This window comes from Myxocyprinus asiaticus, chromosome 3 (assembly GCF_019703515.2).
Source record: "Myxocyprinus asiaticus isolate MX2 ecotype Aquarium Trade chromosome 3, UBuf_Myxa_2, whole genome shotgun sequence".
In the NCBI taxonomy this organism is placed as follows: Eukaryota; Metazoa; Chordata; class Actinopteri; order Cypriniformes; family Catostomidae; genus Myxocyprinus; species Myxocyprinus asiaticus.
This window is the reverse complement of record NC_059346.1, coordinates 11,077,771-11,097,344: the sequence shown is the minus strand read 5'-3', so window position 1 is coordinate 11,097,344 and position 19,574 is coordinate 11,077,771. Positions and strand designations below refer to the sequence as shown.

The 19,574-nt window shown below is 37.8% G+C and overlaps 1 protein-coding gene across 1 annotated transcript; it reads left to right on the top strand.

Moving 5' to 3' along the window:
• Positions 1 to 9,885: 9,885 nt before the first annotated feature.
• Positions 9,886 to 18,616, top strand: si:dkey-1k23.3 (heat shock protein 67B1). The gene is made up of 4 exons (XM_051681629.1): positions 9,886 to 10,270; positions 13,664 to 13,727; positions 13,868 to 13,988; positions 17,015 to 18,616. The coding sequence occupies exons 1-4, from the start codon at positions 9,886 to 9,888 to the stop codon at positions 17,597 to 17,599; spliced, it is 1,155 nt and encodes a 384-aa protein (XP_051537589.1). The 3' UTR covers positions 17,600 to 18,616.
• The last annotated feature ends 958 nt before the right edge of the window (positions 18,617 to 19,574 follow it).

Genomic DNA, 19,574 nt, shown 5'->3' with positions numbered 1-19,574 from the left:
TTACTGACCGTCTGATGCATACAACACACAAAATTGACTAGAGCTGGCTGAAATCAGCAGTTCCAATCTGATTGGCTGGCTTTACACAATTTCTGGGGGTGGAGTGCACAGGTTTGAAACAGTCTGTCTGGAATTAAATTTGTGTTTACAAAGGTTGATACAGTGAGCGCTTTTGAGTAAAATCTGTTCTGGATTTGGCAAAGTTTGTGAGGTTTTTTTGGCATCTAATATTTAACAGATATTTATGAGTTTTGCTTGAGGCACTTAAGTGCAAGTAAACTAGATATCCAAAAGCAAAATATTCAGCTTTGTTTTCTGAGATATATCAGTGCATTGATTGGTATGTATTACTCCTGGGCAGACTGAGTTTTTGCCACATCAGTCTTTTATTGTGAAATCTATGTGGTAACATTTCAGATTAATGCACCCCTATTTAGCACTTAAAAAAAAAAAAAAACTGTGTTTAGTTGTGTGATAGGGACCGGTTTTAATCCATTAGAGGTGCAAAATGTGCAAATAAATAGTTTAAAAGCAATCATAAAAACAAGGTCGCATAAAAATAAAATAAAAAAACAGGCTAAAAAGTAGCCCTGTTTTTGGTACTAACAGCAATACCTACTCACCTCCCTAAACAATTAAGGCCAGAGTATATTTGGAGACTTATATCTCTGCAGAACAAAAATGGGCATTTCCAAATCAGTGGGTGTTTTCAAACCATTGATATTCCCTACTTTCATTGGTTAGTTTAGAAACGCCCATCCTGGTTTGGAAACACTCATTGATTTCTACACTGAGATTCCCTACTTTCTTTGGATAGTTTAGAAACGCCCACCCCGGTTCGAAAATGTCCACAGATTTGAAAACACCCATTACTGTTCTGCAGAGACCTATACTTCTATATTTGCACTCAAGCACACTTGTCGTCCATCTTTCTTCCCTCTCCCCTAGTGGCGGCTGGTTTAAACACACAATTTCCCCGCCTTTGCTAATTGGAACAAACCATTATTTTAAATCAAATTAACCCTCACCTCCCCATTCTTAAATTCAAAATCTTTGAATAAATACAAAAGAATGAGTTAAAATTAGAGTTAAAAACAAAACCAATAAATATGACAGGTAAACATTTGCACAATAAATCCTCAATAAATATTGAACATTGGCGAGTAAAACAATAAATAAGTTCTTTGAACACAACGAAATTTGGTGATGGAGACCGACTCGCAGGCTCTGCATCACAAGTTGCTTTAAATGTCAGTCAGTTGGTTTCTGTCAAACCAAAGTAAGTGCTCTAGGTCAGAATAAGCTGCAAAGAATTTATGCTGATAATCAAAAGTGTGGCTACAGGAGACTACTGGCATTATAACTGTTAGTACTGTATCTTTTCTTGGCTCTCTATTGTGCAGGTTTGAATTTCCAAATTTCTGTTGATTAACTGATCGATGGTTTTAAGGTTGCACACACAACATTAAATGCAAACTTAAAGGAATATTCCGGGTTCAATACAAGTTAAGCTCAATCGACAGCATTTGTGGCAAATTAGCCCCATTCACTTCCATTGTAAGTGCCTGAATGTAACCTTGATTTTTGCTTCATTTTTTTTTCAAAGAAATGGAAGGACGAGTCGAAATTACTTTTTATGGTATTTGATATTTATGTGGTTAGTTCCTTAGCTGTAAACTGCCTATAGTTAGGCTAATGAACTATATTACTTGGTGGAAGAATTGTTCATTGTGATTATTATCAATAATTCATTTCATAAACATCGGTGTCTTATTATATTGCTGTCACTGCCGTTTTATAAAAGCAATTTTACCATGTTAAGAGGTTTTAGGTAAAAAGACTCCACTGGTGTCAGACCTTACCAACAACCCATAAAGCCTGCTTACCATGGTAAAAATCACAGTAATGCATTGCTTATTGCTCTATTTAAACATTATCTTCTGTATCTCACTAATGTATTTCAAATCATGTAAAACATCTTATGTGTTGCAAGATTTAAGCAAAAAACATGAATATTATTTGGGGATTTACAAAGTTATTAAACAAACAAAAAACAAAAAAACATACTGTAAACATGCATATCCTTACTGTGTATTGCAAGCAATCCACTGATTTTGTAGTGCTTAACTACAGCATCTATGAATGTAGGCAAATTGCACCAGCATCCTGAAGCAGTCATTAACAATAATGGCAACACAGTAGGAAACCTAACCTTGTGCAGCACAAATGTTTGTGAAGAACTGTGTCCTCTCTTTTCTGAAACTGTGGACACTAAGTGGCAATTTCTGAGAAATAAAATTAAGAAAGATCTTTCAGTAAAGGGTATAGAATCATCTCAACCCATGACCATGAGTTAATGCAACCTTACTGGCTAGAGATGGGCCTAATTCTCTGAATGTGACATTCCACACAGAACTTGCACCTATTCACAATGAATCCGCTGACTTTAATTAACACGTTTGTTTGCACCTATGCTGTGCATTGCCTCATACTTTTCACTCAGCTGCCAAAAAGGACCAGTGTGTGGAGATATTACATTGGGAACATGTCAGAGCTCATTTTCCCATGAAGAATGTTGAGGGGTTTCGCGAACAACATCGTCATCAGCTTCAGAGATCTCCTCCTTTGGTGCCTATTAAAAAAAACAAAACAAAAAACATCCACAAGTCATTTCAGGATAATTCTACTGCAGTCACAGTTACATGGGAGTGAGAATTAAAGAGTCATGAGGCAACCCACAAAATTTTAAAAGTAAAGCCACAGATTCTTCCATTACAGCACAAAAGAAAGCTTTCATTGCAAAGTTTTTGTACTTATTGGATATGAAAATTCACCCAGAAATTAAAATTCTGCTGTTTCAAGGTCATATGACTTTCTTTCTTCTGTGGAACACAAAAAGGTGACATTCTGAAGACTGTGCTGGGCGCTCTTTTTCAAGCAATGATAACGAATGGGGTGTGAAGCTTTCAAGCTTCAAAAATTGCAATGCAAAATCATCATAAAAGTATCATAAAAGTGGTCCATATAACTAGTGTGATATATTCCAAATCTTTTGAAGCCATAAGGTAGCTTTGTTTGAGTAGCAGATTCAAATTTAAGACATTATTCACAGAATAATCTTCACATCCGCGCTAGCTGTCCTTGGCGAGTTAGCGATGTCCAATTCGTGAATTAATAGTTTTTTTGAGTCAGCTCCTTTAAAGGGGTAATGACATGCCTTTTCTGATTATTTTAATATTTTCCTTGAGGTTCACTTATTACACACCGATGAGCCAAAACATTATGACCACTCACAGGTGAAGCGAATAATGTTGATCATCTCCTAACAAGGCCACATGTCAAGATCTGAGTGGATTAGATGGTAAGCGAACAATCAGTTCTCAAAGTCAATGTGTTTAATGCAGGAGAAATGGGCAGGAGTAAAGATATGAGCGACTTTGATAAGGGCCAAATTGTTATGGCCAGAAGACTGGGCCAGAGCATTTCTGAAACGGCAAGGCTTTTGGAGTTCTCCCGGGCAGCAGTGGTGAGTTCCTACCGACAGTGGTCTGAGGTGGGACAAACCATAAACTGGTGACAGGGTGTTGAGTGTCCAAGGCTCATCAATGCGTGAGGGCAACGAAGGCTATCCTGTCTGGTCTGAACTGACAGAAGGCCAACTGTGGCACAAATCACTGAAAAGTTTTATGATGGTTATGGGAGGAATGTGTCACAACACACAGTGCATCGCACCCTGCTGCGTATGGGGCTGCGTAGCCGCAGACCAGTCAGAGTGCCCAAGATGACCCCGTCCACCGTTGAAAGTACCTACAATGGGCACGCGATCATCGGAACTGGACCTTGGAGCAGTGGAAGAAGGTCGCCTGGTCCAATGAGTCCTGTTTTCTTTTAAATCATGTGGACGGCCATGTACGCGTGTGCCATTTACCTCTGGAAGTGATGGCACCAGGATGCACTTTGGGAAGACGATGCTCTGGGCAATGTTCTGCTGGGAAACCCTGGGTCCGGCCATTCATGTGGATGTCAATTTCACACATGCCACCTACCTAAACATCGTTGCAGACCAGGTACACCCCTTCATGGCAATGGTATTCCCTGATGGCAGTGGCCTCTTTCAGCAGGATAATTCACCCTGCCACACTGCACACATTGTTCGGGAATGGTTTTAGGAACATGATGAAGAGTTCAAGGTGTTGCCCTGGCCTCCAAATTCCCCAGATCTCAATCTGATTGTGCATCTGTGGGATGTGCTGAACCAACAAGTCTGATCCATGGCGACTCCACTTCACAACTTACAGGATCTGCTGCTAATGTCTTGGTGCCAGATACCACAGGACGCCTTCAGGGGTCTCGTAGAGTCCATGCCTCGGCGGATCGGTGCTGTTGTGGTGGCAAACAGTGGACCAACAGAATATTAGGCAGGAAGTCAAAAGGTTTTGGCTCATCAGTGTATATTAGTAAAGTGTTATGCACACAAAACAGTCATATATTTGTTAAACATGATCATTTTCTACTCTAGTTCTGACCCCTTATCAGAAATGCTCGGTTTTGGTGCTGCTTCTCCTATAAGACTTAACAGTAAACGCCCACTGTTATATTATAGGCTCTCTGCTCTTGACTGACCTGCCCTCTCCTTGCCATCTCACTGCTTACCACTGCTGGGTGAGGCTACAGAAGTGATTAAAGATAAAGTATGCATTCATATGTTGTTGTGGAGGTGGTCAGATGCACATGTCTACCACTGTGTGACATCACAATGTGGAGGCTTGATTTCAACAAATGCTCTTTTTGCAGTAAGGAGGAAGTTTTGAATTCTGAAACGTACAGTATGTGACCTCAAAATATCAAGGAAAATTTGATTCTTCATTTCATGACCCCTTTAAATGAATCGGTTGATTTGGTTCACAAAACTGTCTAAATGATTTGTTCACAAATCAGTTTTGTTCACAATTATCTTTTCCACTTGGATCATTGTGATTTATTCACAAATACAAATACTGCTCTTAAGTTTTACTTATTGACTCAACGATTCAGTTGCAGCAGTTAACAGCCTTTTTCGTACACAAAACTTTTGTCTGCCCAGCATCATGTCCTGACCCCCTTCCCTCTTCTATCTCTCTCTACTTTTGGTCTCTATTATTCTGTCAAATAACAGCAAAAAGTAAAAAAAATACTATAAAAATATATCACCACAAGCTTCAATTCACTGTAAAAACGCATGGATCTCTAAAAGCCATCTTCCTTGCCATATGAAATACCATAGGTCGGTTCCATCCCATAATTTTGGAACAGAGGTAGACAGAGAGAGAAAGCCTAGAGTCAGAGGCTGAAAGAATGTGTCCTTTCGTGGGCGGAGGTCCCTGCTCCAGTCGCCCCCTCACTCCACTCCTCCATGCCCTTGTTCACATCCTACCTCTCCCCTGCTGATAGATGATCTCATTTGCAGTAAATCTGTTTGTGTTGGAGACAGAAATGCCAGAGCTCTCTCTCTCCACTGACTGCACACTGCTTCACCCCTACTGAGCCTAAAGCCATAAAATATGAACCGCATTTAAACACAGTTTAAGGAACCATTACTATAATGCACAAAAGAACTGCACATTGACCTTACAATCATACTAAAATCTAAAAATATGACAAACCGTTCCTCAACTGGACCATAATGACAATCCACAAAAATACTATTGGGTGAATATTTCATGAAAACATGTGCAGGTTACAAATTAATTAAAAATAATGCTTCATTGTCTTAAAGCAAAATATAATTTCTAACTTTCTAAAGATTTTGGACTAAAGTATGAATTTGAAATATATTCTTGAGAGGTCTCCCAATAATGCATAAAACAAATGCCCATAAATGTTTTAATTTAATGTGAAGTTCCTCTTGTAACTAAGAATTGCATCATGTAAAATTATAATGATTAATAATTCCTTACATTTATATAGTGCTTTTCTAGGCACTCAAAGCACTTTACATAGTATAGGGGGAACCTCCTCAACTACCACCAGTGTGCAGCATCCACGTGGATGATGCGACGGCAGCCATAGTGCGCCAGAACACCCACCACACACGAGCTATTGGTGGAGAGTAGAGTAGAGTGATGTAGCCAATTCAGGGATGGAGATTATTAGGAGGCCATGATAGATAGTGGCCAATGGGGGGAATTTGGCCAAGACACCAGGGTTATACCCCTACTCTTTACAAGAAGTGCCCAGAGATTTTGAATGACCACAGAGGTTCAGGACCTCGGTTTAACATCTCATCCAAAAGACAGTGCTTTTTTTTTTTTTTTTTTACAGTATAGCCCCATCACTAAACTGGGGCATTAGGACCCACACAGACTGCGCTCCCCCTGCTGGCTTCCCTATTACCACTTCCAACAGCAACCAATGCTTTGCCCAAGAGGTCTCCCATCCAGGTACTGACCAGGCTCAACCCTGCTTAGCTTTAATGGGCAATCAAGCAAGAGCTGCAGGGTGATATGGCTGCTAGATAAAAATCTTGTTCTTCACTGGGACTTTTGGGGCCATTCGCAATGGCTTAAACTGGAAGTGCGTCAAAACTAAATGATACACCCATTTTTAAGTATTACTCTTACATGTATTGTTTTTATTAATAAAATATGCCTTGTATGTGCCTTTTAATAACAATAGCCTAATAATAATAATATTATACATTTATCATTTAAAAAAATGTTATTTTATTCTTTTTTTTTCTAACCAGATGAAGATGAATTTGTAGGCTACATTAACTGTGGAATATGTTGTAGTCTCTCCTGGTATTACAGATATTAATATCTGCATGAAACAGAATTTTCGTTTGTCTGTGCATGTATAACAACATTATTCTGGAGGCAAGAGGTGTCAAGCAAAATGTGAAATGTCAAGCATTACCAGAGTTAAAGAACACTTAACATTTTCAAATTTAGCACAGTTTAAAGAAAAAGAAGAAGAAGAAGAAGAAGAAACGTATGTTTCAGTTTCTTCATTTTACATAAGGAGGAATATTCCTAATAGATGTATACTCTATGGAACATTTAAACCTTTATGGAGCATAAACCAGTTAATAACCTTAATCGCTAATGTGAATATAAATGTAGTCAACTTTAAGAGACGGATAGACGAGCTCCGATGTGAAATCATCTCTTCAGGTCAGGAATTTAACATCGCGCTCAGGTTTAGGCTATAAATGAATAAATGGGAATCATGTGTGAATCGTGTGATACATTAACAAAAACATTTCAAGAAGTGGAAAGTGTATATGATGTCGTATCTTAGTTAATGTTACACTTGACTAGCTCCAGACGTGCACAATTTACAGAGACAACACACAGAGTTGAGATCGCGCCCATCCGATCTGAAATCACAATGTGCGCATTTTCATTCATAAGGTTTACACTTTAGAAATATTGGCTGCACAGATTCATAAATTTGTTGTAATTTTAAAATTTAAAATGTCGCTTTATCCTTGTGCTTTTTGGATAATCAGTCAAATGAATATTTTTTTTATATTATTCGGATGAATCTGTTATTTGTATATAAGTCATTATCCATGCCTTTCCGAATAAGGTATTCAGCCTCTCCAAACAAATGAAACATAATAATTGTACATAAGAAATAATTGCACAACAACTAAAGGTATGCTCTCTCTCCAAAGCATGCAGGAATGAGATCTCATTCAGTTCCATTCTGAGTCATTCGAGCCATCATTGAGTCTGTATTATGTACTGGGCGCCATCTCCTGGTAGCCATATGAACGATACTCTCTGCCCATATACGGATGACTCCCACCTCTGGTTGCAACGCTCTGAATCCTAATACGGTTGGTTTAGCGTTCCATGATGCTGGACAACGTACTACATAACTTCAGATGAAGTCATCTGATCCAGGAAAGCAAACGTGTTTTTAGCCAGATAGCACATTATGTGCTATGTGCACATTGTGCTACATGTGGATTATCTAATGATCTCTGCATCCAATTAAATTGTGTGTGGGAATGTTTTAACAGGAATCCCCTCCTCTAAGTAATAGTATGTGATATTTTATGTTCTGTTTACTTTTCGTGAAGTTATAAGTGGAAATGAGGCTTATAAGCAACACCTGTTTACATATGACATGTACTGTATGTCAAAGACATTTACTTAGCTATTTCTTGCTACATTTTTGTCTGTGAGAAAAACAAATAGGCTCGTTGTATTCTACTCTTTGAGAGCTTTCCAAAAACATATGACACATAGATATTTGATCAGTTTGATGTTTTTATCGATTACAAAAATAGGTACAGTGCAAAGTTTTTAATAAATTATCAAAACAGAACACTTCTGATTTGTCTGCAATTTTCAAAGCACTTGTTCAGTTTTAGTCATAATGCCTATATGCATTGTAAAGTACAGCTTCCAAGCTTTAAAACGATACATATTTTGTGTTGGTCAAGACTGTAGTTTTTTCTTGGTGGGCCCACTTAAAGGGATAATGAAACCTCATTACAATAATCTTAATGTGTTTGTAATGTCAAAATGTATAAATGGCAGACTGTTACTGTATATACTCTACCTTTTCTAGTCCCAAATAATTCATGATGAGTCCCTCTGGTTCCGGGTGAAGTGGTTCCAACACATCTTCAGTGTAGCTTTGGGTGAGTGAACTGTAGCCTCTACAGGTCAGTGACTTCTGTCATCGGCGAAATCTCACCCAAAACATCTCAGATACATACGCTTTTCTTACAGGAAGAGGCTTAACAGCCATGCATATTCTGGGATCTAAAGAGACATGGCTTTGAACTGCCACTTTCACTGCTTTATGTTAAGAGTAATGAATTCAGTTCATTGAAACGGCAATACATATATGAAATAAAAATCTACTGTTGTGTGCTCACAATAATCTATTGATCATCAAGTATCTTTTTTGCTTCTTATTTAGATATTATATTCAAAACTGCAACACAAAGTCTTGTAGTGCAACTTACATGCCTAATGTTAGGCATCTGGTGTCCAGTGGTAACAAGACCAATAAAAAACCAGTCAGAACCTGCCTTAGGACTAAAGTACTTAAAACAATGCTGGATGGATTGTTAGCTCAGCGCAGTATCACATATATTCCTAAAGCCATAGGTTTCAATAAACAAGCATCTTGATGAGTTAAGTCAAATAGTATTCCATTATATGTATATTTTTTAAATTATAGGGCACACCAGGTGCATATTCCAATATTCAGAATATGAAATAGAATCTGAAAGGAATACAAAGTAATTGTGCAATCAGCAGTACGTTTCTACAATTGGTGTTGTAATTAATAAGGGTGAGTTGGCTATACTTGGCCCATTTCAAAGAAGTCCCCCATGCACACTTTTATTCTGATTCCTGGAAATAAAGTTAACAAGCACTTAAAGCCTGTATAGATGCTTCGACACAATGGAAGTTTCTACAACATCATTAACGATCACTTCAATGAAACAAAGTTCTCTTTGCCTTTCAGAGTCTGAGCAGAACTTCACCCAGGGCTGTCCATTCTCATCATTCTTATTTGTCATTAGTTGCTTCCCTTTTAGAACTATAAATATCCTTAATTAGCATCTCCCATAGAGCCCCCCTCCCCATCACCAGCAGACTAAACCACCAAGCCATCACTTCATCCCTACATTCTCTTCTTGTAGCATCATGGTTACTGCTTAGTAAGTGCTAAAACACAAGGCGCTATATAAACTGAGGCTCGGATGTCTACTAGCCACATTCTACCTTTTTGCAGTGGTTTCTACAGCATCTTATCTGTCTTTTGTAGTTTGTGCATTTCTAATTCTGTAATTGGCTGGAACGTTCAATACCTACCAAATACTCTTCAGAGGTTATTCTTTTCCATCTTTAGATTTTATTTTTCAATTTTCTCGCAATGGCAGATGCTATCAAGTCCTCATCTAGGCCTCAATATTGTCAAGAAGTTTCCTGGTATCCTCTGAGCTACAGATGGCCTAGTGTAATCTTTAACCAACACTTTGGCCTAGCTCCCTTATTGGACCCCAGAGACCTTAGCTGGATTGAAGACATCATCAGAAGGTTGGGGACATCTGCCTGGCCTGGGTACTTGCGAACAACTGTGCTCAGTCCCTTTACTCAGGCCCCAGGACAGCAAATCTCCAAGCTGCACAGAGAAATGAGTGGAGGCATTTCGGAAGTGGCTGGTGAGACGTGCAAGTGGAAAATAAGTTTGGATGTCAATCACTTTGCTCCCTCCGAGATTACGGCAAAAATACAGGGTGGATTCTTGGAAATTGCAGGTATGAGTGAGATTTTTTTTTTTTTTTGGGTGACTACTAATAAATAGTATGCATTAATAAGGGCATGCATTTATAATTGTAATTATTAAATGTTATATATTTTAATTTATATATATATATATATATATATAATGTTATATACTAATATTTTATATTTAAAAATAATTTATAATAAATATAAAATATATATTTTAATCATACCATTTTACTTTATAAGTTAAACTAAATAAAATTAAATATCCAACACTCTCCTTTGAGTTATTGATCTAAATACATATACACTCTATATATATGTATATTAAAGACGTGTAAAAAAATATCGGCCACTATACAATACTATATGTATTGTACAATACATAAACACATTATAGTGTAATTAAAACCAAGCAACAGAGGCGAGAAGATCGATGGCAAACGCCAAGTAGATTGTAGTGGTACAGCTTGTCGATTTATCTTATTCAAAAATCTGAGAACGTAAGAAACCCGCAATTACATGAGACTTATTATTCTCTGGGTTTGACATCGAAATGTAAACAGGTATGAGTAAAACACTTGCACACATGCTATAAGCCGGTAATAATGGCAGTAAAGTTTAAATGCAAAGTGAAACAGGGGGAAGAGGGTAAAAAATGACATGTGCTGATCGGTTTTTGCTAAAGCCACTAAATAATATTGGATTATGTACATATATCGTAAAACCAGAGGTCAGGTTCCTCTCTAGTTTTATTTTTTTTCACTACTAAATAACATTGAAAGGAGTTTTTCTTGCTTCAGTCACTTCAGCTCGCTCTCTGGGGGCTTTAAGACATTAAGGTACTCAGGTGACATTTCACCCCACGCTTCCTGCAGCACATGCCATAGATGTGGCTGTCTTGTCGGGCACTTTTCACGCACCTTGCAGTCTAGCTGATCCCACAAAAGCTCAATGGGGTTAAGATCCATAACACTCTTTTTCAATTATCTGTTGTCCAATGTCTGTTTCTTTGCCCACTCTAACCTTTTCTTTTTGATTTTCTGTTTCAAAAGTGGCTTTTTCTTTGCAATTTTTCCCATAAGGCCTGCACCCCTGAGTCTTCTCTTTACTGTTGTACATGAAACTGGTGTTGAGCGGGTAGAATTCAATGAAGCTGTCAGCTGAGGACATGTGAGGTGTCTACTTCTCAAACTAGAGACTCTGATGTACTTATCCTCTTGTTTAGTTGTACATCTGGCCTTCCACATCTCTTTCTGTCCTTGTTAGAGCCAGTTGTCTTTTGTCTTTGAAGACTGTAGTGTACACCTTTGTATGAAATCTTCAGGTTTTTGGCAATTCCAAGCATTTTATAGCCTTCATTCCTCAAAACAATGATTGACTGACGAGTTTCTAGAGAAAGCTGCTTCTTTTTTTTTTTTTTTTTTTTTTGCCATTTATGACCTAATATTGACCTTAAGACATGCCATACTGTGGCTCAAAAACAAAAACTCAAAAACAAACACAAAGACAATGTTAAGCTTCATTTAATGAACCAAATAGCTTTCAGCTGTTTTTGATATAATGTGTTTGATATAAAAGTGATTTTCTAGTACCAAATAAGCAATTTAGCAGTTTTAAAAATTAAGTGTTAGAGTGATGGCTACTGGAAATGGGGCCTGTCTAGATTTGATCAAAAATGACTTTTTCATTGGTGCTGTTTTTACATCAGTAATGTATACTTTGTGATCAGCTGAATGCCACTTTGGTGAATTAAAGTACCAATTTCCTTCTGAAACAGCAAAATCTGTACATTATTCCAAACTTTTGGCTGCCAGTGTGTATATATATATATATATATATATATATATATATACTTATATTTATTATACTTATACTTATATATATATATATACTTATACTTATATATTCTTCTCACCACAATTGTACAGAGCGGTTATCTGATTTACCGTTGACTTTGTCAGTTCGAACCAGTCTGGCCATTCTCTGTTGACCTCTCATCAATAAGGCATTTCCATCCACAGAATGGCCGCTCACTGGATGTTTTTGGAACATTCTGAGTAAATTCTAGGGAATGTTGTGCATGAAAATCCCAGGAGATCAGCAGTTACAGAAATACTCAAATCAGCCCATCTGTGACTCCAGCCAAGTCTCCTAAGCAACCAAATTGACCCAGTTGCTAGGGAGGGTAGAGTCACATGGGGTAACCTCCTCGTGGTCGCGATTAGTGGTTCTCGCTCTCAATGGGGTGTGTGGTAATTTGTGCGTGGATCACGGAGAGTAGCATGAGCCTCCACATGCGGAGTCTCTGCGGTGTCATGCACAACGAGCCACGTGATAAAATGTGTGGATTGACAGTCTCAGAAGCAGAGGCAACTAAGACTTGTCCTCTGCCACCCGGATTGAGGTGAGTAACCGTGCCACCACGAGGACCTAATAAGTAGTGGGAATTAGGCATTCCAAATTGGGAGAAAAAAAAATCAGCCCGTCTTGCACCAACAATCATCCTTGCTATTATCCAATCAGCCAATCGTGTGGCAGCTGTGCAGTGCATAAAATCATGCAGACACACACACACACACACACACACACACACACACACACACATATATATATATATATATATATATATATATATATATATATATATATATATATACACATATACATACATATTGTTAAAGGAATAGTTCACCCAAAAATAAAATTGCCATAATTTATTTACCCTAGCCACACATTTCCTGAGCAACCACTGGGCGGTGCCATGATGATTTAATTGCCTGTTTCTGGTCTCGAGACGCAACGTAAAACTAACCAAAATGAGTGATTCAGAGATATTTAAGTATTATTTGGAGTAAAAATGAATTTCACGCTCAACTTGTGCAGTTGTTGGCTGTCATAACAACTCAACAAAGTTAATGATATCAGTGTAACAAACCTCGGACCATCGCTTCATGTCATATACATACTCAGGTGAGACACTGTAAAAAAAACGGTCAACTCAACTCTGTGAAGTATTGGCACTCTAGAGCCACATGTTTTTTCTTGTTTTTTTTTGACAGTTTCTACAAGTACAATACTTCACCCGCTAATAATAAATGCAGATGCGTGTGAAAACACTGGAGACCGGAAATTGAAAACACGTGAATCGTGGAACACTTCTGCGTTCAGGGAAAAGGTGGATTGTTGTTCCAATTCTCTTTCTTCCACACAAAGGGTGATTTTAGGCAGAATGTTAGGGATTGACAGCCTGAGTCACCATTTACTTACAACGAAAGTTACAAAGTTGTAAATGTACTTATAACGAAAGTAATAAAAGTGAAGGTGACATTCTGCCTGGTTTGGAACAACATGCAGGAGAGCAAATGATGACAGAATGTTCATTTTGAGGTGAACTATCCTTTTAATGTTTTGATCCATAGGAAAGCATGAGGAGAGACAAGATGAGCATGGCTACATTGCTAGATGTTTTACAAGAAAATACAGGTAAGTGTACGTACGTAATTCAATGTTTTTTTTTTTTTTTAGTTGTTTGTTACATTTAGCAGCATAGAATAGTGACAAATTGTCATGCAGTTGCTGTTCAATAAAACCATGATTATATATGTTTTTTGCCATTTCCTAAGGCTTCCAGTTGGTGTAGACTCTGAAAATGTCCAGTCGCTAGTTTCTGTGGATGGCATTCTTACTGTGGAAGCACCATTAACCAGCATTCCCCTCCCTGCTGATGTCATTATCCCCATCCAGGTATTGACTGGTCCTGGCAGCTGTTTAATTTTTAAACACAGACTAAACTTATTAAGAAAAAGAGCTCAAAATGATAGGCACTATAGGCATTTAGGGTTCCAAGGCCCTCCGTAAAATAAATAGAAGAGGGCGGCATTGATTGCACTTGCTTATTGTTTATTAAAGGACATGTTAGAGGGATTTTCATAGTTATAGTTAAAGGGCTGGACAATATATTGAATATTAACAATATAGTCATGATGATTTTGCTGACGATATAAAATTCAACAATATTGTGTATATCGCGATGATTTTAATATTATGCAATAGAGCGCAAAAGTGACCGCCCACTTTTTCGGTCGTCAGAGTTCTTGAAATATTTTCCCCATTCATTTCTTCCACAGACTTTTAATAAAATCCTTCATAAAAGAGTTGTGAGCCATGAACCAATCCAACCAGCTCCGAAGTGAATCACAACATTAAAAACTTTGTTTTTAGGCAAAAAATTATTTGAAAATCGGACATAAAGACAAAAGCTGTGTCCCAAACGATACACTATACACTCTGCACTTACAAATTGTACTATGCACTCTGCCATGTAGTGTATGAATTTTCAAAGTGTAGTTTTGTCCCAAATGGAACACTTAACGTTTTTGTACTGCACGGAAGCATTTGCCATTTAAAAACTATTTGCTGATATAAAACTATTGCTTTTAGGTTGTTGAATATAAGTATAGAAACAATATAGTTTAAGTATATTGCAAAATATCCTGAAATGTACAAATATATAAGTAGTTTATGGGTGAAGGAAGACCAACTCAATTACATCATTCACAGTGTGTCTTGGGAGCGCGTGGTCGCTCCGAGTCACGTTTAACGGGTTTTGTTGGACGCCGTTCTCTGACTGGTCGATCTTTCTCTGTTGTACCATGGGTAATGTAGTTGTTTACCATGAATTCCGCTATCAAACACGATTTTAAACAATGAAGTTGAGATAACGCAGATTGGATGGTTTCATCTGAAGCATATACCATTGATGAACGACCTCAGAGCTCATGGTAGGTCTGTCTTTAAAGATTTATAAGTTATTGTTGAAAATCAATTTGTCTATGGGATAAATGAATGGGATTTTTACTTCCGGAACCAGACTGTTGCACTCTATTCCAAACATTAGTAACCGCTACAAGTTATTATTTGAATCTACAAACATGGCACAATGTAACAGAAATAACGGAGGAGATGAAACCTTTTCACGGAACATTGTGAAGGACACACAACACTTGCCGAGTCAAAATAAAAGCTCCAGATGAAAGTGACGTGTCAAAATAAAAGCTCCACCTTGTTCACTCACAAAAAGGTTTCAGTATAAAATACTTTTTATTAAGCAACATTGTATCATTGTGTATAAAATATTAGATCTCATTCTCCCTTGTGTTAATTTAGTGAAACACTGTAAGAAAATATGCCTTTATTTTTAAATAGATTTTTATTCATTGCCTTTAATAAATTTAATTTACTTGACTACAGTGGCTGTTTGGATGAAATTATGGTTCCTCTGATTAAAAGAAAAAATCACTTTTGAGCTATTTCAGAGCAAATACATAATTATCGAGATATATATCGAATATTGTCAATAGGTTGAAAAATATCGAGAAATGATTTTTTTTAGCCATGTCACCCAGCCCTACTTATGAAAATGGTGCTTACTGTCAGTTATAGCGAAATATAACAATTATTATCATTATTTAAAACAGATGCTTATCCAATGGTAAACACTGTCCATTAAAGTCAAACGTCACTCTGGTGCATGTTTACAATGGAAAACAATTTAAAATTAAAAACAACATGGATGTAAATCCACGTTCAGCGTGAACGCCCCCTTCTTCACATGACACAGCACTAGTTGAAGTTTAGTTAGCTCTCAAAATTTTTTCTTTTTTTCAGTTCATTGTAGGCAAATATCAACTTCATCCAGCACTTTGTTTGTTCTCTGTGTTCTAATGTATCCCGATACTGATTTACTGAGGGAGAAACCACTCCAGATGGTGCAGTGAGTCGGATTGGACGAATCGGACTGAATTGTTTGTCATTTCAGACTGTTTTGCTAATCTGTTTGGCCAAATTCACTAAACAAAAGGGCTAAATCAAAAGAATAATTTATTCGCGAATCGGGCATCTGCACTTCTAATTTAACACAGCTGACAAAAAATATGTGACACACGACTTAATTTAAGATGTACGCACGGTGTGTACAGTTGCACAGCTGCTGGCGCCACTGATTAAAATATAAATATGTGATGCTTACTGTCAGTCATAGCAAAATGGCACCATTATTATCATTATTGAAATAGATAAATAGATACTTTTGTAGGAAAATCCAAAGGTAAACACTGCCCATCCATCCAGCAGTTCCTAATTGGTTTTCCGTTAAATACGAGCTAGCTATCAAAGGGAACTTTCTCACAAGAACTGCAAAATTGGCCAGAGCTATGACAAAATGTTGACAGGTATTTGCTTGTGCAGGGTAAAAGAGACATGAGAGCTAGGGCAGGAAAATCTCAAAACCCATTATTCCAATTATTTTAATATTGGGGTATATTATTGCATGGGAGGTGGTCATTCAAATTAATTTGTCTTGCTTTAGAAATGCCAACAAGATTGTTTACTAGTTGCAAGTCTTTTTCAACTTGTGTCAATTTGCAGCACTGTTGAGCTGTGCATTCATAATAGGCAAATGCTTTTTATTACAGCCAAAAGGATTTCAAAAATAATTAAAGGTATACAATTCTACAATGCCCTGTAAACGCCAGATGCCGAAGTCAGTTTATAAATTAATCACCCTGCAGTTCCAATTACTAGGCTCATAATTGTTCAAATAACCAACAGAGATTAAGTACATGCACTTATTCTCCCTCAGGGGATGTGTGGCCTTTTCTCACAACCCAGAAAATGTATAATTTTGTTATAGTGGCCCTGGCATTTTAGGGTCTTGATGTGGCATTTTAAGCTCTTGACTTCTTTTGAAAATAGTTTCACATTTGCCACAGGTGGAGGCACACACCATTGGTGGAAAACAACAGAATGGTGACAAGCCCCAAGACAGTGTTGAAGCCGAGGAGAAACCAGAGTCATTTGAGACCTCAGCTGTACCTGCAGAACATCTTGAAGTTGCTCAGGAACCTGAGGGATATCCTGCAGACCAGCAAATTGTATCTGATTCTACCCATCCTGAAGTAGGCCCATCTGGAGAATCACCAGCTCAGTCCATCACAGAGCCAGCACCAGGTACATTGGAGTCTGGAAGAGTTGAGGTTGAAGAATCCAGAGATGTCATTGAAGAAGGAGTATTTCAAGAGGCAGTTGAAGACATTGAGAAAGCCAGAGAGGAAGTCCATGAGTTTGCAGACAAGCCCCAGGCTCAAGAGACTCCAGACACAGTCATCTCAGAGCAAGTAGAGCAGGCAGAGATCATCCAGAATGAGCAGCCCCTGGAGCTGGAGGGTGAAGGTTATACAGACCCTGCTGTGACAGAAGATGAGCAGTCAACCTTTGGGCAAACCCAAGAGGTGTTTGACCCTCAGCTGGTGCTCCAAAAGGAAATGGATGTAGCGCAAACGAAAGTGACCAAGTAGGATTTTGGCCACAAAACAACAACATCCCCTGCTTATTTTTTAGCCAATTAAAGGTGAAGTATGTCATTTTTTCGATTGTTTTATTTAAAATACTTTCTCCTATCCCAGCTTAATATGCAGAGACTATAAGTCTATACTATAAGTAAGCCATTTGAAGGTTAATTCCCCTGAAATGTGTAAACACTATGGCTCCATAGCTGGGTTTCCATCTAAATGTTTTTAATTTTTTAAGCGCATTTCTAAAAATTAGACTAAAGACGAATTGTTGCTCGTTTTCATCCACTACGTCAAATGCATTGTCTTGATGGAGCAGCTGAATGACCTCCTTGCTTCGGGAAGAGTTTTATTTGCAGGATTAGGGCAATTGTACCTAATTTTATTAAATGCTTCCAGGAGACACCGCAGAATGAGTGTAATATCTCAAATAATAAGGGCTGAAATGGCTACGATGCCCACACATAACCAGCCATGCTCAAAACTGCTCTGGTGAAATTGTGAGGAACCACTTTAACAATCAGCTGTGGGTTAAACTCTTCCAAATGTCCAGGGCTATGTTAGAAGAATTGTGTGCCAAGATCTGACCTTTTTTTGGCCAGTCACATCAAGCTTTCGCGCACTCACAAGACGTGCACAAATGATCAAAACATCACGTCATCGTTTTACGAATAAACTGTTTTCATCAACTTAATGTGCATTTTAACTAATGCGAAACTCTTGAAAATCCTCCTCCTCCTTGCGCATTAAATTTTAGGAGAGTTTTGAGAGTTTATTCGCATGTCAAGCGTTTCCATTCAGGATTTCTTATGCACAATTTCAAAATGAGCATAAAAATAATTAGATGGAAACACAGCTTATGATGCTATCGATCGAGGCTATCTGTTTTTCCAACCAATGGCAGATGTAGGGTGTGTTCAGGAAACCTGTTTAAAAACTATTTGAAAATTCCAAATGGTGATGATGGTTGTGCAAAAATGAGAGACTTCACCTTTAATTTTCATAGTTTGTTTTTGAATTTACTGTAATATGCATTCTTTAAGCACTAATAAAAACCTGAGCAAGATTTTGTGAAGCTGCATTGTGTGTTGTTTTACATAGATGAGTTAATCAGTAAAAGCTGATAAATGTTCTAATTTATGCATAATTTATTCCAGACAGGCATCTGTCACATTGGCACCTACTTGTTATTATGCTAGATATCTACAAAGAGTTTTAAATGGAAGTTTTATGCAGTGCATATGGTTGCACATTATATGCCTTGAATTGTAGTAAATATTGTCTAATTCTAGTCTAACTCGAATGGTTATAATTCCAGTTCCCTTTAGGTCTGGTTCTATTCACAATTCATTAACCCCGAAACTTGAAAATTAGATGAGAAATGTAGAGCTTTGATCGATTTGATGAGAAAAAATCCAATGGGCAAACAGGCCAGTTAATCAGTTGTGGAAGGCCATTTTCTTCAATATATTCTCTCCACATCCACGTTGAGGAGATTGAAAGTGAGCCAAACCGCTCAGAATAATCTCCACACTAATCTGTCACCCAATTACTGCCACCGTGCAGAGACAACTCCCAATGGAGTCACTCCCATAAGGAGCCCGATCGCTTCTAAACACAACCAATCTGCCAAGCGAACACCCAGATGTGATCGAGGACAGAAGATTGGGAAAAAGAGAGAGGGGGAGAGCCCAATGCATGATTTATTACCAGGCCCATACTGAATCTGTTTACTTTTTTCACATTTTCTGTTCCGATTTTGGGGGGGGGGGGGAAATCTCTGGAATTCTGTGGTACAGATTTAAACATGGTAATAGTTAAACAGAGCTCAGAGTACTACACTTTTATTGGTAGCTGAAAAAATAATGATATTAGAGAAAATATTTATTAATTAAACACACAAGGGTTGCGGGATGTAGTTGTTCCAATTCTGCGTAAATTTCTACAGGCACAGATTCCGTGTGGAATTAAAAATATTTTA